Below are 25459 nucleotides of genomic sequence, written 5' to 3'. Positions count from 1 at the left end.
CACGGCCTGCACCCCATGGCCAGAGGCGGAAGTTTGGAGAAGGGGGCAAAGCCATGCTGGGGCTGCACAGAAGAGGAGGGGAGGACCCCCGAGGGGTAGGCCGCCCACCAAGGAAGACAAGGAGGCCTCAGCAGCCCCTCCCCACGTGGGCGAGGCAGGCGGCTCACCAGGCCGCCTGGGGATGAAAGGAGCTCAGAGGCCAGGGGGCTGCACTGTAACCCAGGGACCCCCGCGGGCCCTCAGAAGTCCCCAGGGGACCAGCAGCAAGGCCAGGCCCAGGCCCTCTCCCTTGCACTCCCTGGGGTGGGGTGGGGTGGGGTGGGCCCCAGCCCCCAGCCCACCCCACCCCACCCCACCCCACCCTACCCCACCCCCTCCCCGGGGACTGCCAGCCTCGCGGAGCCCCTCCCCCAGCGTCCGCCCCGCCCCCCGCAGAGAGAGGCACGCGGCGGTGGCCGCCCGGTCCGCGCCCCCTCCCCGCGCGGGCGGCGGTGACATCACGGCCACGGCGGCGGGAGGGGCGGCTGCGCCCCGCGCACATCACTTCCTCGGCGCCTCCCCGGGGGAGGACGGGCGGACGAGGCGCGGACGGACAGGCGGACAGCAGGGCGGGCAGAGGGCAAACGGCCACGGCGCGGGGGGCGCTCCCGGCTCCCGCTCCTGCGCCCCGGACCCATGGCGGGCCCGGCCCCGCCCGCGGCCGAAGAGCTCCCGGGCCCAGCCGCCAGGCGCCTCTACTCCAGGTAGGACGGACCGGGACCAGGGCCGGGGCCGGGGCCGGGGCTGGGGCCGGGACCAGGCCAGGCCGGGACGCGCGGGAGGCTGCAGCCGGGAACAAAGGCAGCTCCGGCGGGCGTGCAGCGTGGCTGGGGACGCGCCCCTCCCTCCAGACCGAGCCCAGCCAGGCATGTGGCCCGCGTGGGCGTCCCCTGCAGCCCTCTTTTCCCCAAGCCAAGGGGACTGGGGTGGGGGTTGAGGGGCCGGAGGCGGGGCGGGCAGCTTCTCCAGCCTCACTCCCCTGGCACCTGGCAGGGGCACTGTGGGGAGCTTCTCTCCCAAGCCTGGCCCTGCCATGCCTGGGGCACTCAGGGGCATCATGGCCAAAGAGACCTGGCTGCTATGGATGGGGCTCTGCCCCTCACCAGCCCATTGGGATCCAGCTGGGTTGGAGCCAGCCAGGTGGGTGTGTACCTGCCTGAAAAGGCACCTGCCCTCCAGGCACATTCCTGGGTGATCCCAGTGGCTGGGCTCTGTGCCCCACGCCTGTTGGGGATGACAGGGTGGCCCTGCCCCAGGTGGCATGCCTGCCTGGTGACTCCCAATGTCCCCCTAGAGGGTGCCCTGGGCCCAGCCGGGCAGGTGCCTGGTGCCCCAAGCAAGGCTGGGTGGTGCCAGGCCTCAGGCAGAGCCACAGGAGCGTGAGGTCCAGGCAGGGGCTTGCGAATGGGTGGTAGCCATCAGAGGCAGGCCTGGCTCCCCAGAGTGAGGGACATTACTGTCCTGTGGACATCCCTAAAACCTGGTGACCTCCCTGATAGAGGTCCCAGTTGCTGACCCCTGGGGGTGCCTAGCCTGGCCCCCAAGGAGTCTCTGGCCCCAGCCAAGCAGCAACCTCTGCCTAGGGCACCCGAAAGGAGGCACTGGGGGGCGCTGGCAGCGGACAGAGGCCTCGCTGCCTCCGGTCTGCTCTGTGCTCTGGTCCCAGACACAGGCCCATTGTGCCGTCCTGGATGGAGCGCTGAGCCCCTAGCCTGGCTCCTGGGCCCCACGCAGGGGAGGGGCGTGAGGGTGGTTTTGCTGGCAGCTGCTGCCAGGGGCCTGCCCTAAAGGATTTTCAAGGGTTTCCTCTGGTGATCTGATCACAGCCACAGCCGCATGTGCTCCAGGACAGCTGTGCTGTCAGGGGGATGGACGGCAACGCTGGCTGGAGTGAGTTTGAGTGTGAGTGTCGGGCAGAGTCGGGCATTTTTCAGGCTCCAGCTGGAAGCCTGGGGTCCCCTGGGGACACGCCAGACAGGAGCCAGCCCTGGGCAGGGGCAGTGCTCAGAGGGACCACTCAGAGAGACCCCCGGCCCAGCCTTGCATCCCCCTAAGCAGGGAGTCCAGGTGAGCTCCAGGGTTGAGCCAGGCCCAGACTTGGCAGAAGCGCACCAAGCCTTCCAGCAGGGTCTGTGATGAGGGCCCCGGGGAGTCTGGACCCCACCGCATGGCCACAGCCAGGTTTGGGCAGGCGGTTCCTGGTCAGAGCTGACTTCAGAGGGGGTGGGCATGGATGCCTAGAGGCGTCCTGGGCCAGTGGAGGCTGTGGGCCGGATGGGAGGGCCCTTTGCTGTCATGCTGGGACTGGAGAGCAAGACATGGAAAAGGCTCCTGTCTTCTGAAACCCACATGCTGGGGGCAGCCCACCTGCTGGCATGGGCGGTGGGCACATGGATGCCCTGGAGGTGGGTGGAATCCATTTGGGCACACCTAATGTGGCTGTACTGGGGTTCCTCAATGTGGATGGGGCTCCAGGTTGGCCCAAGGTCTCCTCTGCCCCGTTTACCCCTTTCCCACACTGACATTCCTTCCTGGAGAGGGGAGTTCCAGCTTTTAAAATGGGGAACTATGTCTGGAAAACACACTGAAGAGTGAAGCCAAAGAATGTGCCCGTGAGCCCACCAAGTCCCCGGAGGGGCCCTGGGTGCTGGGTCGGTGGGGACGGGGCCCTGGGTGCTGGGTCGGTGGGAAGAGTTCATGCTCAGAACTCTGGCCCACTTGCCAGGGGCCCCCTGGCCCAGAGCAGGGCTTTGGGGTGAAGGGGCCTGGCAGGGACGGGCCGGTGGCTGAGGAAGCCCCAGAAAGTGGGGAAGCCCTGGGTGGTCCTCTCCTGGCCTCGCAGCTGCATTAAGGCCAGCTGAGTGCTCCCCAGGGCTGGGACGGTGAGGGGTCAGTAGAGCAACCCACCTTGGGGTGACCCTGTTAGAGGTGCCCACCAAGCAGCAGCCATCAGCTCCCAGACAGGACGTCCTCAGGTGGGGATTGGGCTCCCCGCAACCTCTCTGGCCACATGGCCATGCTACCCCCCATACTCACTGCGTCCTTTGTCCCTCCCATCCCCCATCTTGGGCACCATCCCTGGTGGGCCGCTGGGCAGCGACGGGCCCTAGGAATTTCTGGCGAGCCTGACCGCAGGTGCTTCCTATAGCTGCATGACCTTCAGTGCCCTCTCCGGTGATTCCAGCTCCCGCCATGCTTCCAGTCCAGTCCTGCCCCTCACTCTCTCCCCTCCCCTGGCCACTGAAGGGGAGTCAGTGTGGTTTCCCTGGGGGTGTCTGGCTGGAGGATGGGGCAGATAGAGCCAGCTGTGAGCAGGGTCTCTTTAGCATCTGTGCAGGGGCCAGCATGTAGGTGACAGCCCTGGGGAGGGGCAGGTGCCTATTCTGTTAGCAGGGCTGGGACTGAGGGACATGGCTGGAGATGGTAGGAGCTGCAGTGCTGGCTTGGGAGCTGGCCTTGGTGGTGGGCACCCCAGCCACCATGGAGGGTTTGGGATTCAGTCTGTTGACAGGGACTGGACAAGGGGGAGGCATTCTAGTCCCTGCCCCACTGTTTGGCCAAGCTATCCTGAAGGTGGACAAATGGCCCGGCCTGAATAGGACCCCTGAGCCCACAAGGCCTCAGAGTGGGGAGGACAGAGCCCAGGGCCTGAAGACCCCCACCTGTCCTTGGATTCCTGCCTCTGCTCAGACCCCGTGGCTGTCTCAGGGACCAGACCCGTCCCCCTCCAATCCTCCACCTCTGTCGGGTTCCAGCCTCCTCATGGGCCACAGGTGGCTGGAGGAGCTGGAAGCCCAGCTGAGAAGGACGCCGGGGGTTTAGGAAGTTTGAGGTGTGGTTCATGCCTCCCAAGCCCCATGACCTGGGGAGCGGCATCCCCAAGGCCCCGCATGGCCCTGACCCTATTAGAACTGGGCCCCTGTTCGCACCTTGGCCAGTCAGGTGACGGAGAGCACAGAGGGCCCGGTGGCATTGGGGCTGGCATAGTGAGGACTCTGAGCCCACCTCTGCCGCGCCATGCCGGCACTGTGGACTGGTGCCAGGGAGGCTGGGAAGGGGGCCGTGGGTGGGGTCAGGGGTGGAGCAGAGGAGGCACAGGAGCCTGGAGAAATGGGAGGAGCCGGGGGGTCGGGGTGGAGCAGAGGGGCCTGGAGAAATGGGAGGGGGCCGGGAGGGGTTGGGGTGGAGCAGAGGAGGCACAGGGGCCTGGAGAAATGGGAGGGGGCCGGGGGGGTCAGGGGTGGAGCAGAGGAGGCACAGGGGCCTGGAGAAATGGGAGGGGCCTGGAGAAATGGGCGGGGCCGGGGCCACCACTGCCCAGAATTCCAGCTTTGCCTAGCCCGGGCCAGGTCTGGTGGAAGAGGTGCTGGCCTGGGGGCACTCACACACTCTGGTGCTCCCGAGTGAGCCCAGTCCTGGGGCAGAGCAGCCTCCGCTGGGATAAACGTTTGCAGAGGAGTTGGTGGGTGACTGGCAGGAGGGCAGTGCCGCTGGTCCCAGTCCCCAGAGGAGCATGCTGGACGGGATTACCCCAGGGCTCCCCGCCCCGCTGCTGACGAGGCTAACCCAGCCTCTGAGCTGTCCTTGATCCCTTGATCCACGTCAGGGCCTGAGGAGGCCCCTGGGCTGGAGGGCTGGCCGCCCCCGCCGAGCTTTAAACCCACCATCCTGGAGGTCGGAGGGCAGGGAAGCCTGAGGCCAGCTCACCCGCCAGGACCCGTGGCCATGGTGGGGCAAGGGCTGGCTTGGGGGAGGAGGGCCTGGGGCCTGGCAATGCCATCTCCCGCTGTGGAGGGCCCGCCTCTGGCCCTGAGCTTGGCGGAGAAGGCCGTGTGCAAGGTGGTGTATGGCGCCCCCCGCCCCCGCCCGCTGCTGCTGCCCGTGGGCCTGGAGCTGTGGCTCTACGTGCAGAAGATGCGAAACCTGCAGAGGAAGAGGTTCGGTGGGCAGTGGGTGGGGTGGTCACGTAGGTGTGGGTGCCAGGGCGTGGTTGGAGGCTGTCTTGGGATGAGTGGAGGGGACATCCCACCTGGTGGCTGGCTGCATTGCCTGGATCCCAGACTGGAGGTGCAGAATGACCGAGGCCCATCCGTGCACCCTTCCCCGACTTTTAGGCCCAGGCGCTTCCCAGGCCAGAAGCCTCCTTTGCCTTGAGCCTCGAATGCCACGTCTCTGGCCAGAAGGGAGGCGGGAGGCGGCTCCCATAATCAGATCTGCGGAGCAGCAGCGTCTGGGCTCCGCAGACACCCAGGCCTCAGGCCTGAAGCCCCTCTCCTCTGACGTTGCCTGGAAGGAGGGGGCAGGAAGCCGAGTGAGACCACTTGACAAGTGGCTGGGCGGGGCAAGCGGGCCCTAATTAGGAAGCCCCGTGCTTGGCGCTGGCCGCAGGATGGGGCTTGACTGGTTGCCATGGCGACGGGGCTCCTGTGACCCACGTGGCATCCGGATGGCCATTCCCAGAGGGATGGGTGAGGTGGCTGTGAGGCGCCCGGCAGGTAGTGGGTGGGAGACCCTGGCCCTGAGGTGAGAGGATCGCTTGAGCTCAGGAGTTTGAGACCAGCCTGGGCAACAAAGTCAGACCCTCGTCTCTAACAAAAAAAAAAGTAAGTTGGGCGTGATGGTGCAAACCTGCAGTCCCAGATGCTTGGGAGGCTGAGGCAGGAGGATGGCTTGATCCTGGGAGATGGAGGCTGCAGTGAGCCAAGATCGCATCACTGCACTCCAGCCTGGGCAGCAGAGCAAGACTGTGTCTCTATAAAAATGGTAATAGGGCCGGGCGTGGTGGCTCACGCCTGTAATCCCTGCACTTTGGGAGGCCAAGGTGGGTGGATCATGAGGTCAGGAGATCGAGACCATCCTGGCTAACACGGTGAAACCCCGTCTCTATTAAAAAATACAAAAAAAATTAGCCAGGCGAGGTGGCGGGCGCCTGTAGACCCAGCTACTCAGGAGGCGGAGGCAGGAGAATGCTGGGAACCTGGGAGGCGGAGCTTGCAGGGAGCCGAAATCGGGCCACTGCACCCCAGCCTGGGTGACAGAGCAATACTCCGTCTCAAAAAAAAAAAAAATTAGTAATAGCAAAATAAGTTTTAAAAAAGAAAAATAAAAGCAACAGAAAGCAAACAGGAGTGATGAGGCTGGCCTGCAAGCAGCCGAGGCTGAGCCCTTCCCCCACTTTTCTGAAATCAGGTCCCTGCTGGGCTCCAGCTGTGTCTGCCACCTCCTGGGGCCCCCCCGAGGCTGCCCCCTTGCTGAGTCTTGTGTGGCTCTCGCCCTCTGACCCTCGGGGGCACCCTGCAGATGGAGGCCCGCCTGCTCACACTGGGTACCCCATGGTGTCTGCTGGGTGTGCTCTCTCCCCACAACCCTTCACCCAGGGCAGCGCAGCAGCCTGAGGCCCATGTGACCTGTAAGAGTAGGATGGAGGAGGACACCCAGCTCCAGGGCATGCAGCAGGGAGGTGTGGAGCCAGGCAGCCATGGAGTGACCCCCACACTCCTCCCTGGCAGCTGAGTGCCGAGGGCAGCTCCCCAAGGCCCAGGGTGGGGTCCCTCGATGAGCAGGGCTAGGGTGGCAGCTGACGCACGGGCCCCTTGGGGGTTGTACAGGGCCCAGGGTGAGGGGTTTCTTCTCTGAAGTCCCTGCTCGAAGGTGGGGGACCAGGGCCAGCCAGGGCATTGGTGTTCAGCAGAGGGACTGGTCCTTGGGGTTGGGCACTGCTCACAGGGTGGAGTTCATCCGGGGACGGGGCGCCGTCGGCATCTTCCCACAGCAGCGCTGGGGTGGTAGGCAGCACGTGGGAACAGCGGGTTCTCAGGCCTGTCCTGGCTGTCAGAGGTGAGTGCTTAGCTCCGTGGGTGGGGGACCAGGAGGACAGGGGCTGGGACTGGCTAACCGTCAGCCACACCTCCCCAGCACGGTCTCTGCTGGAGGCTTGGAGGCTGACTGAATCCCCAGGCCCCGGCTGGGAGAGCTTGGGGGTGCGGGAGGGGCTGAGATCAGATCCCCACCCCACTCGACCCCCATGTGGCCTTCACCAGCCCCCACTACCGTCTGGGAGCCTCAGTTGTTCTTGGTGGGAATTGGGGGGCCTCTCCCAGCAGCTGTGGTTGCTCAGGAGGATGGCGAGGGTACCTGGCCCCTGCAGCCGGTACCGCTGGGATTTGGGTGAAGGCAAGGTATGGGGGCCACGCCCCCTCCAGCATCGGCCCCTGGGCCTGAGGATCTTGCCGGAGTCACAGACTCCGGCAAGTCACACCTTTGCCCCCGTGGTGTTCCTGACGTTGGCCGCATAAGGGGTGGACAGGAGGTGTTGGCAGAGGCGAGCCAGCTGGGGCGCCCTTGGGCCCCACACGTGCTCCGGGCCTGTACCCCAAAGAGACACTTAGGTCTGTGAGCACAGATGTGGCGTGGACCCCAGCCCACACAGGGGCGTCGTCTGTAGTGAAGCCACGGAGGTGCCCGGGCACTGGGGCGACCTTGCCAGGAGTGAGCCATGACACCAAGTTTCTCCGCGCAGGATGGAGGCATCGTGCCTGGAGCTGGCGCTGGAGGGCGAGCGTCTGTGCAAGGCGGGCGACTTCAAGGCAGGCGTGGCCTTCTTTGAGGCCGCCGTGCAGGTGGGCACCGAGGACCTGAAGACACTGAGTGCCATCTACAGCCAGCTGGGCAATGCCTACTTCTACCTGAAGGAGCACGGCCGGGCGCTGGAGTACCACAAGCACGACCTCCTGCTGGCACGGTGAGTGGGGCGGCCCTGCTGGCCGGTGGACACTTCCTGTCCTCAGCAGTTACAGTTTGAAGAGGGGGACAGGGCGAGCAGGGTGTAAGGGAACGCAGCGGGGAAGGCCTCACCTGGAGGGCAGCCAGGGCTCCGGGATCCCCGCAGGGAGCTGGGTTTCAGCTGACAGGCATGAGTGGGTCTGTGTGTCTGCTGAGAGCCTGGGCCGTGACCCGCGTGCTGTGTGTGAGCACTCATGACTATGCGTGGCCCGCCTGTGATTCTGTGTGGCTCAGAGCGCCACCCTTTCCCTGGCCCCGAGCCCCGGGCCCACTCCCGGCCACTGCTCAGTGAGGTGTGGTCCTGCCCTGGCGGCAGTCCCTGCTTTCCCATGGACCCCAAGCTCCCACTCACAGCCTCCTTCCTGCCCAGCGTCATCCACTCCCCAGTCTCCCCAACCCACTGCCCGCCACTTCTTGGGGTCTTGGGGTCTCCAGCTGGGTCCAGCCCCCAGGCCATGCTTTGTAGGAGCACGATTCCCTTGCCTCAGCCCTGCCCAGCGCCCTCCTCCTCAGCCCTGCAGCCGCCCTGACCTCCCAGCAGGGCAGAGCTTCTTGGAGCAACCCTCCCACACTGGCCAGTGAGCTCACACTTGCTCCTCAGCACCCAGCCCAGTGTCTGGTGGGCATGCAGCAAATGTCCCCTGAATGAGTTAGCAGGAAGTTAGTTCTCCACCATCAGGCCCCCCAAATCCTCCCCGGACCCTAACAGCTGCAGACCCCAGCCCCCTGCCCCAGGCCCAGGCCTGAGGTCCTGTGTATAGCTCCTGGCACCTCTGCAGCCTGTGTGATGATGGGCAGGATCCTGTGCCCCAGACCCAGCCCAGCAGAGCCCACACCCAGGGCTGCTCTCAGGCCTCACTTACCCAGCATTGCCTCAGGGGACACAGGCTCCTGTCCACTCCGCACTAGTCCCTGAGGCCCAGCTACCCCACCCCATGCTCAGCCTCCCCCGGCCCAGGGGCCTGACCAATCCTCAGCCTGGCCCCTCACTGCTCCCTGCCGTCCAGGACCATCGGTGACCGCATGGGGGAGGCCAAGGCCAGCGGAAACCTGGGGAACACACTCAAGGTCCTGGGGCGCTTCGACGAGGCTGCCGTCTGCTGCCAGCGGCACCTGAGCATCGCCCAAGAGCAGGGAGACAAGGTGGGGGCTTGGTCCGGGGCTGGGTGCTCCCTCCCCTGCCACGGCCTGCGTCCAGATCCAGTCGGGGCGGGCGGGTGACACACCATCATCCAGCCCCTCATGGGAGGCATGACAGGGAGGTCGGTCCCCTAGATCCCGAGTGACCCGGGAGAGTGTGGGCCCCCAAAGCGGCACCCCCCCAGCCCATGCTGACCATGCTGACACTGCAGCCCAGGCCCCCATCTTCCACCCTCAGCTCTGCTGCCCCTCTTAGTGACCTCCCCCTGAATCTGTCTACACCCGCAGTCACTCACTCCCTGGGGGCCCCAGCGGGAGGAAGGGGGTGGCTCTGGGCTGCAGCAGTGGGAGGCCGAGTTCGATGGTGGTGGTGACAGCAGGGAGAGGGGCTCCGTCCCTGCTTGTGCTGGATCCGAGATAGGCTTTGCTGAACTCCCTCCATGACCCTGTGAGGCGAGAAAACTGAGGCTAGGGGGACATGACTTGCCCCCCATCACACTAGCTGGAGGTGGCCGAGTGGGCTTGAGGCCGCAGCGTCTGGTCCCAGCTGGAGCTCTCAGCCTTGGGCAGCAGAGGACAGAGCTGAGGACCTGGCACCCTGGCCACACCAATCCGCAGAGGAGGGAGGGATGGCGAGGGAGTACAGAGGCTGGCTTTCCAGGTGTCCGGTCCTCAGGCCTCCGCCCCTGCCTTAGTGTCTGTGACTCAGTGGGAGCCCCCAAGGCCCCTGGTGTCGAGGGCCAGGACAGTGAGGACACCGGCCTGCTGGCTCTGCACATCCCATGGGGGGCCGGGGAGGCACGCCCCCAACCCTCCATGCTGCTCTCAGGTCGGGGAGGCAAGGGCCCTCTACAACATCGGGAACGTGTACCACGCCAAGGGCAAGCAGCTGTCCTGGAATGCCGCGAATGCCACACAGGACCCCGGGCACCTGCCGCCCGATGTCCGAGAGACCTTGTGCAAGGCCTCCGAGTTCTATGAGTGAGTGGGGCTGGGCCGACCCAGGGACCAGGGCTGGTCTGTGCATTTCTAAGCTCCACAGACACTTCCAGACCCCCAACCCCAGGCCCACACCTCCTGGCAGCTCCCAGGGCGGTGACGGCAGGTCCGCCCAGCCCCCCTTTCCCAGCTGCAAGCTCCCTCTCCTGAGCTTGCCCCTGTCCGGGACTGGGGGGACCTGACCAAGCCCCAGACCTCAGAGCTCGAGGACGCTGGAGCCCACCCCTAACCACCCTCTTTCCAGGGCGTGGCCCTGAGGGCCGCATGGAGGCCACTGCTCAGCTCTTCTAGCCTGGGGTGGGTGAGGACGTGGGCTGGGAGGTACACGGCTCAGAGGCACTCGGCCCCCAGGAGGAACCTGTCCCTGGTGAAGGAGCTGGGTGACCGTGCGGCGCAGGGCAGGGCCTACGGTAACCTGGGCAACACCCACTATTTGCTGGGGAACTTCACAGAGGCCACGACCTTCCACAAGGAGGTGAGCCGGGCAGGGTGACAGGGTGGAGGGGTCGGGCTGCGGCAGGGGCAGGGCTGAGCCACCCCTCTGGCGGTCCCTGAAAGCAGGGCGGGGTGGTGTGGCCCGGCAGCAGGCGCAACCCACCGAGCCCCAGCCTCATCTGCACTTGGTCCTGCGGCTCCTACCTGCTCCCCTAGACACACAGATCTCCAGCCGGCCACCTGGGCAGGGAGGCAGCCCCTGTCCACCCACATCAGGCCCCAGGGCTGCTCCATGACCGCCTGGCCTCGGGTCTGTCTCCGCAGCGCCTGGCCATTGCTAAGGAGTTTGGAGACAAGGCGGCCGAGAGGAGGGCCTACAGCAACCTGGGGAACGCCCACGTCTTCCTGGGGCGCTTCGACGTGGCTGCTGAGTACTACAAGTAGGTGGTCCTCACAATCTCCCAGGGAAACAGCAGGCCAGGGGGAGCTGGATGCCAGACCAAGGAGGTGCCTGCCCCAAGGTGGGAATCTGACTGCCTCCCCTCCCCTCCTCAGAAGTCAAGGTGGGGTTCTAGGCTGCCCCGGGAAGGGCAGACGGACAAAGCTCATGAAGAGGCAGGCGGTGGGGGAGCCGGCTTATGGGAGGTCTGGGCCATATGCCTCCAGAGCAGTGCCTGCCAGGTGGAGCCCGGCTGTCAGCACTGGGTCCTGTACCCAGCCTTAAACTTAACCCCATCTCAGCCTGAGCAGTGGGCACAGCAGTCCCAGGTCCTCCAGGGAGGAGTGGCGGCTCAGGGCGGTCAGGCGACTTGCCAGAGCCTGCCAGGACCGCCTGTCACCCTGGAGCCAACAGTCCGGCTCTGGCCATGTGAAGGTGGGGATGAAGCTGGACCCCAGAGAGGCCCCAGCGGGATTCCGGGGCAGGGGACCACTGGGCAGACTGCGTCCCCATTCTTACCTTCCACCCCTCACCCTGGAACCCTCCTCCTGGGGGCTGACCCTGCCACTCTTCACAGGAAGACGCTACAACTGTCTCGGCAGCTCAGGGACCAGGCGGTGGAGGCGCAGGCCTGCTACAGCCTGGGCAACACGTACACGCTGCTGCAGGACTACGAGCGTGCGGCCGAGTACCACCTGCGGCACCTGCTCATTGCGCAGGAGCTGGCCGACAGGTGCGTGGTGCGGATGCGGTGGGCAGACCCGGCCCGGCCCACAGGCTAAATTACCACGGCCCAGGCGAGGTGGCCTGGGTCCCATCCCCTCCTCTGCCACTGACCATGCTGTGACCCGGGCAGGGCAGCACCGCTGTGGGGACTGAGCCAGACAGTGTGGACACAGGGCTGGCCGCTGACCCCTGGCACAAGTGGGTGGGATCCTCCTCCCATCACTCAGTTTGCCACCCTGTTGACCCCCACCACCTATGTATGTATGTAAATATCAGTCTCTGGACAGAGACACGCTGGTAAACCACAGGCCCCTAAGTACTGTCCTGTGTGCAGGTCTGGGGTAGGTGGTGGCCAGAACAAGAGGCTCAGAGCCACAGGCCTGTGGCCTTTCACAGACAGCAGAGAGGAGGGGTCTTCTGAAAGGCTGCCCTGCCTGGAGGCTTAAAAGTGGCCCAGGGTTTTCCTTTGTGAGGTGGTGATGAGAATGTTCTAGAATAGACAGAGGTGCCGGTTGCACGGTATGAATGGACAAAATGCCACTGAATCGTCCACGTGAAAAGGATCACATTCCTGTTAGATGCATTTCCCTCCAACATAAAAACCACCCCCTCACCCAGTGACTTGGGGGGTGCCTCTAAGGGTGGAGGGAGTGCAAGGAAGGAGGCTCGCTGGCCGCCAGGGGGCGAGCGAGGCCAAGGGCCCAGAAACTGCCCACAAAGGCAAAGCTGGCCACAGGCCAGGTTGCTTGGGCTCTATGCGCTAATCCTTTTATTTTTTATTTTTTATTTTTTATTTTTTTTGAGGCGGAGTCTCGCTCTGTCGCCCGGACTGGAGTGCAGTGGCCGGATCTCAGCTCACTGCAAGCTCCGCCTCCCGGGTTTACGCCATTCTCCTGCCTCAGCCTCCCGAGTAGCTGGGACTACAGGCGCCCGCCACCTCGCCCGGCTAGTTTTTTTGTATTTTTAGTAGAGACGGGGTTTCACCGTGTTAGCCAGGATGGTCTCGATCTCCTGACCTCGTGATCCGCCCGTCTCGGCCTCCCAAAGTGCTGGGATTACAGGCTTGAGCCACCGCGCCCGGCCGCGCTAATCCTTTTAATGGGAAGGAAAAAGGTAGAGCTGATGGGGGCTTCTTCTTGAAGGTGGCAGAATTTGTGGGAGGTTCCGGCTGGGAGCGTTATCCTGCCCTCCGGTCTATGCTCCTTGGACCTGGGGGCCCCGATGACCCTTGACGCCAGGGTCATGCTGGGGCCCTGACCACCAGGGGAGGGGCTGGGGCGGGGGCAGGCCTGGAGAGGGCGGGTATGAATCCCGTCTCCCTCTCTGGCAGAGTGGGCGAGGGCCGGGCGTGCTGGAGCCTGGGAAATGCCTACGTGTCCATGGGGCGCCCGGCGCAGGCCCTGACCTTCGCCAAGAAGCACCTGCAGATTTCCCAGGAGGTGAGCCAGGCCTGCCCCCAGAGGCCCCGGGCACTGCTCAGCCCACTCCAGACGGGCTGGGTTCACTCTGTCGCAAGCAAGCGTTTGCATGCCTGGGCCGCCCCTCATCCTTTCAGGGCCGTTGCAGCCGCCTGGTCCTTCTGAGGCCTGGTGACAATGTGTCTACCGCACCCGGGGGTTTTTCCCGCAGCCCCCAGCTGGTGCTTTCCTGGGCAGCTGCGTCTCCTCCTCCTTGGAGAGGTTGCACAGGGTCTCTGTGGGCTCTGTCCATTAGCACCCTCCTACTGTGGTCAGGGCAGAACATCACAGATGAACTCTGGGCCTCCCGGCTCCTGGCCTGTCCTTACATCACCCGCTCCCACACCACCTCCCTCTGCACACCCCGAGCCTGTTCATGCTAAAGATGGTGCCAGCCCCTGCCAACCATGATAGCCCTGTGTGGGAGGTGGCCGGGTGGGGAGGCCTGCAGGTGCCCAGGTGAGGGTGGAGAGGGGCGGGCATGCAAAGGTCAGCAGGAGGGGCGGACATGCAAAGGTCAGCAGAGCCCTCGTCTGGAGAGCTTCTCCACTGGCAGCCAGCTGGCAGCCCCCGTGTCCCTCTGAGTGCAGGCTACAGCCTCCAGGGCCCTCCAGGGCTCCATGTGGCAGTGCCCCCCGCACCGTGTCACCCTCTTTTCTGCTTGACTTAAGCAAACAGTGCCTGAGAAATGTGGATGTTCCTGGGCGGGTCCCCCACAGAGCCTCGGCGCACAAGGGCTGAGAGAGGTGCAGCCGGGCGGGGCCGGGCCCCTCGCACACCAGAGGGCACAGGCCTGGCTGCCTGGGAGCCCGAGCATCTCTGGGCTGGGACTAGGGGCTGTTGAGGACCTGTAGGGCCACCTCACCCAGGGACAGAGCTCCAGACTCCACCTCCAGGTCCGCAGTGAGTCCTGGTTCCCTCAGAGGCCCAGGGGTCAGTGACCAGTTCAGGTCACTGAGAAGGTCAGGGACGGGTGTACTGGGGGCCATTGAGGTCCCCTTGGAGCCCACAGCAGGGCCCTCAGCCACACCTGCCTGCTCCACCCCGCTCACCGTAGATCGGGGACCGCCATGGGGAGCTCACCGCCCGCATGAACGTGGCGCAGCTGCAGCTGGTGCTCGGCCGCCTGACCAGCCCGGCAGCCTCAGAGAAGCCTGACCTGGCCGGCTATGAGGCCCAGGGTGAGTGCCAGGGTTGTGGCGGGGTGGGGGTCTTGCTCCCCACAGGCACAGACCGGATTGGGAGCTGGGGAGGGGTGGGATAGAGGCCGGGCCAGCATGGCTGAGGTGGCAGCTGGCAGAAAATGGCCCTGCAAGCCAGTTCTTCTTGGCCTCAGGGACAGCACAGGCCTGAGGTTCACCCTGAGCCCCTTCCACCCACGTCCTGGGTGGCGCCGCAGGGCTGCTGGCTGAAGGACAGGAGGTGGTCGCCTACTGCCCCGCTGGCTGCTCCGGGGCCTCCACCCCCCACCTGCCCCTGGAGCACTCAGTGCAGGGAGGGCTTCTGTCCTCAGACCCAGGTGGGAGAGTGCCGCTGCGGGCCCAGGAGCGAGCCACATGGGATGAGCTTTAAGAGAAAGAAAAGCCCAGCAGGGGAGGTATGGATAGGAACAGGGGAGGCAGGCTGCAGCAGCTTCGGGAGGTGACAGTCGTGGTCCGTTCTGACTGTCCTCGCAAAGCACTGCAGGCTGGGGCAGCAACAGTAGACGTTTCCTCCTCACGGCTCATGGAGGCCAGAAGGCCAGGGTTGGGGTGCCATGTGCTTGGGTGCTGGCGAGGGTCCTCTTCCTGACCGGCAGACGGCACTTTCTCGCTGTGTCCTCACATAGCAGAGAGAGGGAGGAAGAAGGGGGAGCTTGAGAACACTGGTGGCTTCTCCTAAGGCCACTCGTCATTATGGGGCTCCATCCTTGTGACCTCATGTAAACCTCAGGACCTCCTAACACCATCCCATGGGGAGTTAGGGCTTTGATGATGACACTGCAGCAAAGACTGGAGGTCAGAGAGAAGTGAGCCGCAAGCTTAGACGGAGGAACAGCAGTCTGGGCAGAGGGAACAGCTTGTGCAAAGGGCCTGAGGCAGGGGACAGCCTGGTGGGTGGAGGGACAGCGGGGAGACGGTCTGGAGCTGATGGAACAAGGAGAGGGCCTTGGCCAAAGAAGGGAGGGCTTTGTGGGCCCTTGTGTGAGACCCCCTCTCCAATGGGGCAGGGCCCTTAGGACCCAGCAGAGGAGGGGCAAGGCCTGCGCCAGCCCTTACCACCCCCTTTCTTGGAGAGGGGACTTAGAGGCAAGGCTGGGGCAGCAGGCAGGTGAGGGGCAGGTGATCCGGCTGCAGGGAAGTGAGGAGGGGTGGGACTCTGGGTCCTCAGAGGGACCAGGTGCTGTTACCGATGGCGGTGGGTGGGTGGGGGATGGGCTGGGATGTGCCCCCCGGGATATCCAGGCCTATATCCATGGCCTGGGTTTCTGAAGAGTGAGGAGCTCTGCAGAGAGCTCCTGAGGCACCCCTAGTGCCCCTCCTTTGTTCCTGGCTCGGCACTACCACCATCTGGGACCCCAGCAGCAACTAGGGGCAGGGCTGGGAGCAGCTCTGGGAGCAGCTCTGGAAAGGCTCTGCGGAGGCTGCGGCTCCGGGTCCTCCCAACGTTTTCTTTCTTGGAGCCAAGGAAAAGGGGGGCCGGAGTGGGAGGACGCTGGAACAAAGCAGCTTCTGTCCCTCCCTGGCTCGGCTGTGCCGCCCCGAGTGCGGGACCCCTTCCAGGCGGCCCGATGCCTCCTCCCCCAGGGCTGGGGAAGGGTCCGCCTCCCCGCCCAGAGCAGCCCTGCAGCCTGCCTGGGGCCGCCGCCCCGATGCCGCTGCGGGAGGCAGGCTGCACCCCTAGAGTCTGGGCGGCCCTGGGGGAGACCCCCGTTCAGCTGAGCCCGGCAGGGACAGGGCCTTGAGGCCGGAAGTCTGGACTCGGCGCTGCGGGTTTGGGGCGCCACGGAAGGACCCACGCAGCCTCCCCATTCTGCAGGTGCGGAACGCGGGGTGGATCTGCGAGCAGAAGGAGGGAAGTGGGGTGCAGAGCCACGCTGGAGCCTGGCCCGTGCGGAGGGGGCGCCGGGGGCTGGGGGCACAGGAGGGCTCTGCCCAGAGGGGTGTGGGCGGGGCGGGGCGGGGAGGAGGAAGTCGTCTGGGGGCGGGGCTTCAGCTCGGCGGGGACGTGGTGGGGCGTGACCTTGCTGTTGTGGGCGTGGTCTATGGGCGGTGGGCGTGGCAGAGGCTGGTGGGTTTGGTGTCCAGTTGATAAACACAAGGAGACTTCCGTGCGGCTGGAGGACGAAGAACCTTGGCGCGGCTTAGTCGGCGTATTAATCTCACCGCCTTCTGCCGGCCCCTCCCCAGCCAGCAGAGAAGCCCCAGAAGTGTGTCTGGGGGGCACCTCCCTGCCAGCTGCTGCCTTTGTCCAGCATCTCTGGCTGTGTGGCCTCTATGAGACCCTGACGGCAACCAGCCCCCGCCTCCCTGGCCAGAGGGCACAGGCCCGGGCCTCCCACACTTGCTCCTGGGCTGCCCTATCCCCCACCCCAGCAAGGGTGCCAGGCACAATGGAGTTTCTGCTGCCGCTCTTCGGTGCGGGCAACATAATTGGCACGTTAGGAGGAGGGAGCTAGCCCTGAGCCCTACAGGACCTCCCCCTGCCCTTGGCCCGTCCCCGATGGCCCTGCCTGTCCCACAGGGTGTGCGACTGCCCTCGGCCCTGCTGACCATGCTCCACAGCCCTTCACCCTCTGGGCCCTGCTCAGGGCATCGTGAGCACAGTACACAGGAGTTCCTGGGGGAACATGCCATCAGCCTCCGTGGGAGAAGTCCCCTGAACGTCCCGACGGGTGGCCTTGGGGTCAGGGATGTGCATGGCATGACATCCCCTGCAGTTTAGGCTATGGGCTCCAGCCCTGGCCAGCTGATTGTGACTTGACCAACTTGTGCCTCAGTGTCCCCATCTAGGGAACAGACCCACCAGTAGTGCTGGGAACAGAGCTTGGCAGGGGTGAGAGGCCAGCAAGCCTGAGAGCCCATAAACCTGTTATGTTCGGGCCTTGGGTGGGTGAGGCAGGCGTGACTGCAGCACGGTCCTCCTGTTCCAGCAGCCCAGTGGCCCTTGGGCAGCTGCAGGGATGGAGGATGCACCCTCCGTCTGTGCACCTAAGAGGGCCCAGAGGGGACAGTGTGTGAGAAATGGCACACAGGGTCCTGCACGCAGCAGATACACAGTAAATGCCCGCCGCTCGGTCACCAGGCCCCTGCCGTGTGCCAGGCACTGCTGGGCCCCTCACTGGTACTGAGACCGCTGAGCCGCGTCCAGCAGCCGATAGGTGAGGAAAGGGCAGCCCGGGAGCGAGCCACATGGAATGAGCTTTGAGAGAAAGAAAAGCCCAGCAGGGGAGGTATGGATAGGAACAGGGGAGGCAGGCTGCAGCAGCTTCGGGAGGTGACAGTCGTGGTCCGTTCCGACTGTCCTCGCAAAGCACCGCAGGCCGGGGCAGCAACAGTAGACGTTTCCTCCTCACGGCTCATGGAGGCCAGAAGGCCAGGGTTGGGGTGCCATGTGCTTGGGTGCTGGCGAAGGTCCTCTTCCTGACCGGCAGACGGCACTTTCTCGCTGTGTCCTCACATAGCAGAGAGAGGGAGGAAGAAGGGGGAGCTTGAGAACACTGGTGGCTTCTCCTAAGGCCACTCGTCATTATGGGGCCCCATCCTTGTGACCTCATGTAAACCTCAGGACCTCCTAACACCATCCCATGGGGAGTTAGGGCTTTGATGATGACACTGCAGCAAAGACTGGAGGTCAGAGAGAAGTGAGCTGCAAGCTTAGACGGAGGAACAGCAGTCTGGGCAGAGGGAACAGCTTGCGCAAAGGGCCTGAGGCAGGGGACAGCCTGGTGGGTGGAGGGACAGCGGGGAGACGGTCTGGAGCTGATGGAACAAGGAGAGGGCCTTGGCCAAAGAAGGGAGGGCTTTGTGGGCCCTTGTGTGAGACCCCCTCTCCAATGGGGCAGGGCCCTTAGGACCCAGCAGAGGAGGGGCAAGGCCTGCGCCAGCCCTTACCACCCCCTTTCTTGGAGAGGGGACTTAGGGGCAAGGCTGGGGCAGCAGGCAGGTGAGGGGCAGGTGATCCGGCTGCAGGGAAGTGAGGAGGGGTGGGACTCTGAGTCTGCAGTAAGGCAGGGACTGCCTGGATTTCAGACCAGAGGGGGGTGTAAAGGAACGGTGGGCAGCTGAAAATCGGGGTTGCTGAGGTCTAAGCCAAGCTGGCAAGGGGGTGCTGCCCTGAGGGGTCAGGCAGGCACAGGGGGCGCTGAGATGCTCGGGGGGCTTGAGTCAGCCATGGCACATTGGAGCTGGCTGAGGACAGAAATGATGACGACAGTGTGACGGTCAGCGTCGGGTGGCCCTGGGGCGGTGCTGGGAGAAGTTTCCAAACGTTGCCCTTGTAGGCGGGAGAGACAGGAAGCCAAGCCAGTGGGCCGGGCCTGTCTGGACAGCTCAGCCAAGGGTGCTGGACTCACACTCAACGCCTCAGCTGACTCTGCAGACAGAGGGTGCATTGAGCCGGGCGCAGCGGGTCTTCCGCCCACCGTCTGTGCCTGGTCATGAGGGCGCCCGCCCTGGAGCCAGACACAGGCTGTGTCTCAGAAGGGCATTTCAGCCGCTGCTGCAGCCAGGGCCCATCCATGCAGCGTCCTGGTGGAGGGCCAGGCCTGGCAGAAGCAGCTATGCCGGACCCAGGACCCAGAGGATGCGTTGGGGAAACCAAGTCAGGCCCCCGTGGCATCGGTGGGTGGCGGAGGGAGAGCCAGGCTCTCAGGGAGTGCAGACGGGGAGATGGAGCGGGGCTCTCGCTGGGTGTGGTAAGTGAAGGGACTGCCCCAGCAGACGTGCTCCTCTGTCATTTCCATGGTGTGGGGAGCAGACCCCGAACTGTGTGGGATCAGGAGCTGTCCTCAGAGCTACCTTGCTAATCTGGGTGGGGGTGGGCAGCTGGCAGCCCTTTAGAGAACAGGCCGCCGACCCCAGCGCCGTTCTGTCCCATTCAGGCTGCACCACCCGAGGCTGGGGCGGCTCCACTTCAGTGCCTGGCCAGATCCTGAATGTGCCAAAGCTAACCCTGATCCCACTGACCACTGTGGCCACAGGGCGGGGCTGGGAGCCCTGCCTGGGGCGTTCGTGTTGGGAGTGGGAGGCGCAGTGGACGGCCCCGGGTCCCAGCGTCCTGTTCGGGCCCTGATGGGCCCCAGGTGTGCCTCTGGCTGCACACGTTTCCCTCTCAGGCGTCTGGAGAGCAGGAGCTGAGGGTGTGTCCTCGGAGCCCGGAGGCCAGGCCAGGGAAGTGCACAGCCCATACTCGGCCAGCTCCCAGTCCCTGCCCAACTCTCATGAAGCCCTAGGCATTTGCCGTGGGCTGGTCTGGGGCCAGCGGGCTGGAGGTGGAGGACAGCCTGGGCCCTCAAGTCCTCGGCTCCCTCTGCTCCTGTCCCCTTCCCCCCAACCGCATTTAGGATGCTCACTGTTTAAACAGGTCACATGGACAGGCTGGGGAAGGGGCTTCTATAGCAGCCAGGCCTGGCCAGGGGCTCCCCTGTGCCCCATAGGTAGCACCTTGCTGTCCCCCAGGCGCCTTCTTGGCCGTCCGAAGCCCCCAGCGCATCCTCATCACTGCCGTTCACTAAGTGGGGGCAGGACCCCCTTTCCAGTGCGGGCTGGAGGCTTGGATTCCATTCGGTGGCACAGTGCTCAGACAGCAGCCCTCCAGGAAGACCCGGGCCTGTTCTCATCCCCAGTGTGGGCCTGTAAGGGAGACCCTGAGAGACGCTGACACTCTGGCCCATTTCCTCCCTCCCTCGTGGTTGGGCCCAGGCTCATATTTAAATCAGGGCCACGCTGAGGCTGGGCTCAGGGAGATGTTGGCTGAGTGACCCAGCTGTGCAGGTGAGGCTGGGAGGGGCTGTGTGTGGGGTCCAATGCGTGAAATGACTGAGTGACTGCCCGCGTGAGCCCGCTCTCTCCATCTGTGGATGTTGCGTTCCCCGGCAGGGCCCAGAACCCGGGGCTAACGGTGGGGTCCAGGTGCACCTGAGGCCCCGGCACCCTGCGGCCATTCATGCTAACTTTGACGAGTGCCCCAGCCCTGGTGGTTGTGCCCCCTGATGCAGTAGGGCCTGGACGGGGTAAGGGGATGTCTGGGCCTGCCCTCCATGTCTGCCTGGTGCAGGCAGCCACCAAGCAGCTTCGCTTTAGGAGCTGAGCTCCTCGGGGAAGAGCACAGAGGGGAACCGCGCCACCCGGCCCATCCCTGGTGGCCCAGTCTGATGAGGACGGCACTGAGCTCCGAGGCGTAGTAATGGGGCCAAGTCTGCTGGTCTGGAGGTGCCAGGACTGGATTCTCAGAGTGCCCACTGATGCCAGGGCTGGCTCTGCCTCCCCCCCTCGGACTCACACCGGGTGTGCTCGGAGCCCCTAGGCACAGCCCGTGTCCAGTGTGTCTGCGGGTGGAGGGACACTTGGTTCCCAGGAAGACTGGGTAAGGGTGGGCATGGGGGGGTGGGAGCTGTGGGTGAGCGGGGAGGAGGGCCGGGGTCCTCCCAGCTGCGAGAGGCTCCCTGGAGATGTGCCGGGCGTTGGGACAGCAGAGACAGGGTCCTCAGTGCCAGCCTCGTTCCGTCGCTGTCTCCTCTGCCTGGAACATTCTGCTACCTTTTCCACAGTGGCTGTGCCCCCGTCCATCCCGCCACCTCCTCAGGGAACCGTCCACAGACCCTGGCTCTCAGCCATGGCATCAGGCCTTCCCACAGCACTTCTCGCCTGGTTGGGGACGTTCCCCACATCCCGGATTCCATTCCATTTTTCCGTTGGCCACCTCATTTCTGGTCTGCCAGGTCTGTTGTGCCCTGGATCTGGGTCCCTGTGAGTGCTCTGGGAACGGCTGGACTGAGGTAGGGCCACTCTCCCAAACTCCCAAATCCTTTCGGACCCCTCAGGGCTGAGTGACACCCGCCTCTGCCTGGGCCGTGTTAGGACAGAGGCTTGGCTGTGGGGCTGCCGGGGGGCCCAGGACAGGCACTGGTGGCTCCGCTGAGTCTGTAGCTGACCAGGGTTGGGTCAGGCAGCTGCGCCCCACCACCCCACTGCGGCTAGAGGAGATGGAGGTCCCTTGGGTGGAGACGCGGCCAATAGGGTGAGCCCAGGGCCAGGAGGGATGGACAGGAGCCTGGGGAAGGTCCCACGGCAGAGCTGGTCTGGGGGACTCATCTGAGGCCTTTGCCTCCCCCACCCTGGCCTGGACTGCGTGCAGTGAGCTGGGAGTGGACTCAGAGCCCCGCCCCACCTGCCTCTGGGGCACAGCATGACGCACCCTCAGGAGGGGGACTGGGTGGCCTCACAGAGGTGGCCGAGGGCCATAGGGGCCACAGGAAAGGGGTCCAGGCAGGAGGAGCAGCAGGAGTTGACGCCGGGAGGCCCTGTGCGTGGTGGGGGAGAGGCCTGTCCAGAGCCAGGCCCTTCCAGGACGGGGGAGCCAAAGCCAGACCCCACCTGGCCCCACCCAGGGTGTGCCCCGTCTCGACGCCCGTCCCCTTTGACTCTGACAGTACAGTCGGGGAGATGCAGAGGACACTCAGACGTGGCACTCGCCTCTACAAGGGGGGCTGGCTGTCAGAAAGCCACGGCCGGGTTGGTCCTTGGCCCCCCAGAGACTCTGGCCTGGCCCACCCGGTGCGAGGTGCCTGGGTGGTGCAGGCTGACCGGGTCCCTCTGTCCTCAGGAGCCAGACCCAAGAGGACACAGAGGCTGAGCGCGGAGACCTGGGACCTGCTGAGACTCCCCCTGGAGCGGGTGAGCCAGGGACACACGGGGCTGATGTTAGCACAGCCGCTGCCAGAGCACGGGCAGCAGGGTTAATGAGGCAGAGCCACCGCCACCCACCTCAGCCCGTCTGCTGGGGGATAAATGTACCTTCCTGCACAGGCCCATCTGCCACTTGCTCACCCATGTCCCTCAGCGTCTGGCCAGCTGCGCCCCAGGCGGGGCGTGGTCCTCACACATTTCAGGCCCCCATGCTCCACCCAGCCGCTATGTCACTGCACCCTCGGGACCCACAGACAGGGACACCCACTCCTGCCTGCTCCCTACCCTCTCGGACCCTGCACCCAAAGTGAGGACAGCTGCTCCAGGTGCAGATGCCAGCTGGGGTTCAGCAAACACAGACGGACAGATTCGGGGGCTGCCTGGCGTAGGGCCCTGGGCTGACCCTGTGCCTGCCGGCAGTGGGTGCTGTGTGGCCTGGGCTGGCAGCCTGACCTCTCTGAGCCTCTGGTTCCTCTGGTTCCTCTGGTGTGGCCTGTGTTCAGTTGTGGATGGCCGTCAGGGTTCTGCTGTGGGGACAAGGACGCCCATAGTCACTGTCGTTGCCGGTGTAAGCCGGCCGATATTTGTGGGGGTCACTGGCCCTAAAGCGCCCCACCCTGCCTCTCCCGGCCCCAACCAAGGCCACATAGCCCCAGTTCTCTCCTCCTCCCTGGGGACTGAGTACCTACTGTGCGTGTCCATGAAATGGAGGCGGCCTGGCCTTCCCTTCAGGGTCCTGGGATGGGGACATCGGTTCACAATCGCCCAGGACATGCGCAGCCTTGCCCCTCCCCAGGAGCAGAATGGAGACAGCCACCACGCAGGGGACTGGCGGGGGCCCAGCAGGGACTCGCTTCCCATCCCCGTGAGGAGCAGGAAGTACCAGGAAGGCCCGGACGCTGAGAGGAGGCCCCGGGAAGGCAGCCACTCCCCGCTGGACAGCGCCGACGTCCGGGTGCATGTGCCGCGCACGGTAGGACAGCAGAGCCAGGCCGAGAGGGAGGAGAGCTTGGCAACGGCACCCCAACTCCACTGCCAGCCAACGGGCCGGGCCAGGCCTGGGCACTCCGGGGAGGCAGGGGTCCCTCCGTGGTACACCTGGTGCAGTGCTGTCCTGGGAACCCCGGCGGGGGCTCTGGGCAGGGCTGAGTGTTCAGCATTGTGGCCGCTCCCGGCCTCAGGGGCCCTGGCCACCGAGGAGCCTCCTGGGGACTCTGGGCTGGGCTCTTCTGCAGGGAAGGCCCCGCCTCTCTGTGGGCCCCACTTTCCATCTCGTTCACCAGTTGGGGGCTGGCTCTTCCAAGCCTTCAGGTGGCCTCTGTGTCTGACCCCAGCCCCCGCCCTCCTTCGCTGGAACCCTCCAGACCCAGCTGCTAGTCTCGGGAGCGTGTCCCTGAAAGGGACTGGCTGCCCCCACTGTGAGAGCTGGGCTGCACAGATGCCCTGAGGGGGTGCCCCCTTCCTGAGGCGGCTCTTGGAGGCTCTGGCCAGTGAGGTCAAGCCTGTGTATCCCAGCAGGGCCTCGGAGGGGTGGACGAAGCCATTGTAATCCTTGGGGGAATCCTGGGATCTCTGAAATCTGGTGGGGGTCCCTGAGCAGAGGGGCCTGAGGGGCATCCAAGGGGCAGGTGGGAAGCCCCAAGCCACGCCCATGGTCAGGCCCTGGTGTGGAAGCACCTGCAGCTCCTGCCAGGTCAAGGTGCTGGGGCCTCCCCTTGTCAGTGCAGTGGCCGGGGCAGGACCGATGGTGAGTAGGGTGGTGGAGGGGATGCAGCTGAGTGGCCTTTGCATGGCTGACGAGCCCCTGGTAAGGGGACAGCAAGGGGCTAGGTCCACCCAGGGTTCCTCCTGGTCAGGGGCTGGGAGGCCCCACCCTGCCCTACCCTACCCCACCTGGGCTTAGGGTCACGAGTGGAGCAGAGGGTCACAGCCCAGCAAGCAGCAGCAGCACAGCCTGGGGGCCGCCCGGGTCCTCAGGCCTAGCCAGGAGCTTCCCCGCATTGCTGCGGCACACAGAGGTGGAGGGAGGGGTGGGACAGTTGCGGTGACTGCCAAGTGTATGGGTAGACAGATGGGGGACAGACAGACCAGTGGTCAGACTCGGGGATGGCAAACGGATGGGGGACAGACAGACCAGCGGTCAGCCTTGGGGATGACGGGGGACAGGTCGGGCCTGTGCCTGGCAGGTGTCAGCTGTGCCAGGGCCGCTCCAGCCACGGGGGAGCTGGTTGGTGTTCAGGGGCACAGATGGGCCGAGTCCAGGTTCAGAGGTCAGTCTGGAGCTCCCCCGAGCAGAACGGCTGGGTCCAAACCACTAGAAATAATCTGAAACTGTTCGTCCGTGGGCACCAACCTGCAGAGGGGTATGGGTTCCGGGTTGGGATTCGCAGCCCCCCGAGGCTGCCCGAGCCCATCCTTCCCACCAGCAGGATGCAGCCTCCCCTCCCCTCATTCAGCCTCAGCACTGCCCAGCCATCTGGGCTGGTTCCATCCGTCCACTGACGGGAGAGGTGCAGAGGGAAGGGTACCAGGGAGCACCTGGTCAGGCCTTCCTGGGGGTCCTGGTGATCCCCCAACCTCCCTGGGCCTGGAGGGAGGAGCAGGACTGGGACCCAGACACCTGCTCTGTCCACAGCTGGCTCTGCCCATCACATCTGGGCCTCCAAGGAAGGAACGGGAGGCTGGCAGCGTGTGTGGGACAGGCCAGAGTCAGCCGGCCTCAGGGACAGATGGCTTTCTAGAAAGCACAGCCTCTGAGGGCTTCCAGGCTTCATGTCCCCCCAACAAACTGCCCTGTGTCTGGGCCGGCAGGGCTAGGGGACACAGTTCCAAATGTCCAGCTGCCTGGCCCTGCTCCCCTGGCCCCTGCAGCCACCACAGGGCAGGACGCCTGGGACAGCCAAGATCCTGGCACCAGATAAACGGGGTTCACAGGGCCTGTGAGGACGTGGCAGGGCCTCTTGGCTTTCTGCTGACCTGAACCCCACTGGCCTTCCTGAGGTCAGGACCTCGGGTACCTCCCCGAGTAAGGACCGTCTGCACCCTGGTGGCAGCCTGCATGGGGACTGCAGCAACAGTGGGTGGAGGACATATCCCTGGGCTGTCAATAGCCGGGTGGGCCCCCTTCCCCTTCTGCTGGGGTCCTCAGGGGAGGGTTTTCACCTCTGAGTTGAGGTCCTTGTCTGCAAAGTGCAGCTGATACCGACACTGCGCCGTTGCTGTTGCTGACCAGCCAGCCTCTGCTCCTCCCCACCCTGTGCCCAGACAGTGCAGGGGCCTTTGGGGTGTGAGGCGGTGTGGCTGGGTGTGGTCTGGGGGTTCAGAGAACTCATCCTGGGGTGGAGGGTAGGGGGCAGGGCAGGGTTGGCCTCAGAGGCTGGGGACAGTGTGGGTCCAACCAGGAATGAGACAGGGGCAGCAACCAGAGGCTGGAGCTGAGCTGGCCGGGAGGTCCAGGGCACTGGGGAGCCACCGAGGGCTGTGGGGCAGGAAGGGCTGTCCCGGACAGGGGAATCCAGATGAGGAGGACAGCAACCCACCCAGCTTCTCCGTGC

General features: G+C 65.0%; 1 protein-coding gene across 4 annotated transcripts in view; it reads left to right on the top strand.

Annotated features, from left to right (window-relative positions):
* The first annotated feature begins 493 nt into the window (after positions 1-493).
* The window catches only part of GPSM1 (G protein signaling modulator 1), a 31610-nt gene continuing 6644 nt past the window's right edge, over positions 494-25459 (top strand). The window contains exons 1-11 of one of the 4 annotated variants that reach the window (XM_030919631.1): positions 494-743; positions 7559-7780; positions 8829-8964; positions 9791-9942; positions 10312-10435; positions 10720-10835; positions 11412-11567; positions 12891-12999; positions 14075-14198; positions 21823-21893; positions 22702-22878. In XM_030919631.1, the coding sequence (XP_030775491.1) occupies positions 676-743; positions 7559-7780; positions 8829-8964; positions 9791-9942; positions 10312-10435; positions 10720-10835; positions 11412-11567; positions 12891-12999; positions 14075-14198; positions 21823-21893; positions 22702-22878 (1455 nt within the window). In that variant the 5' untranslated portion in view covers positions 494-675. Of the gene's footprint in view, positions 744-7558; positions 7781-8828; positions 8965-9790; positions 9943-10311; positions 10436-10719; positions 10836-11411; positions 11568-12890; positions 13000-14074; positions 14199-15499; positions 16036-21822; positions 21894-22701; positions 22879-25459 lie in introns of those variants that run through there. The other 3 variants (XM_030919632.1, XM_030919633.1, XM_030919634.1) reach the window with 3 other exon arrangements.

This window comes from Rhinopithecus roxellana, chromosome 16 (genome assembly GCF_007565055.1).
Source record: "Rhinopithecus roxellana isolate Shanxi Qingling chromosome 16, ASM756505v1, whole genome shotgun sequence".
Classification (NCBI taxonomy): Eukaryota; Metazoa; Chordata; class Mammalia; order Primates; family Cercopithecidae; genus Rhinopithecus; species Rhinopithecus roxellana.
The sequence above is the reverse complement of the archived record's forward strand: the minus strand, read 5'-3'. Positions and strand labels throughout refer to the sequence as shown.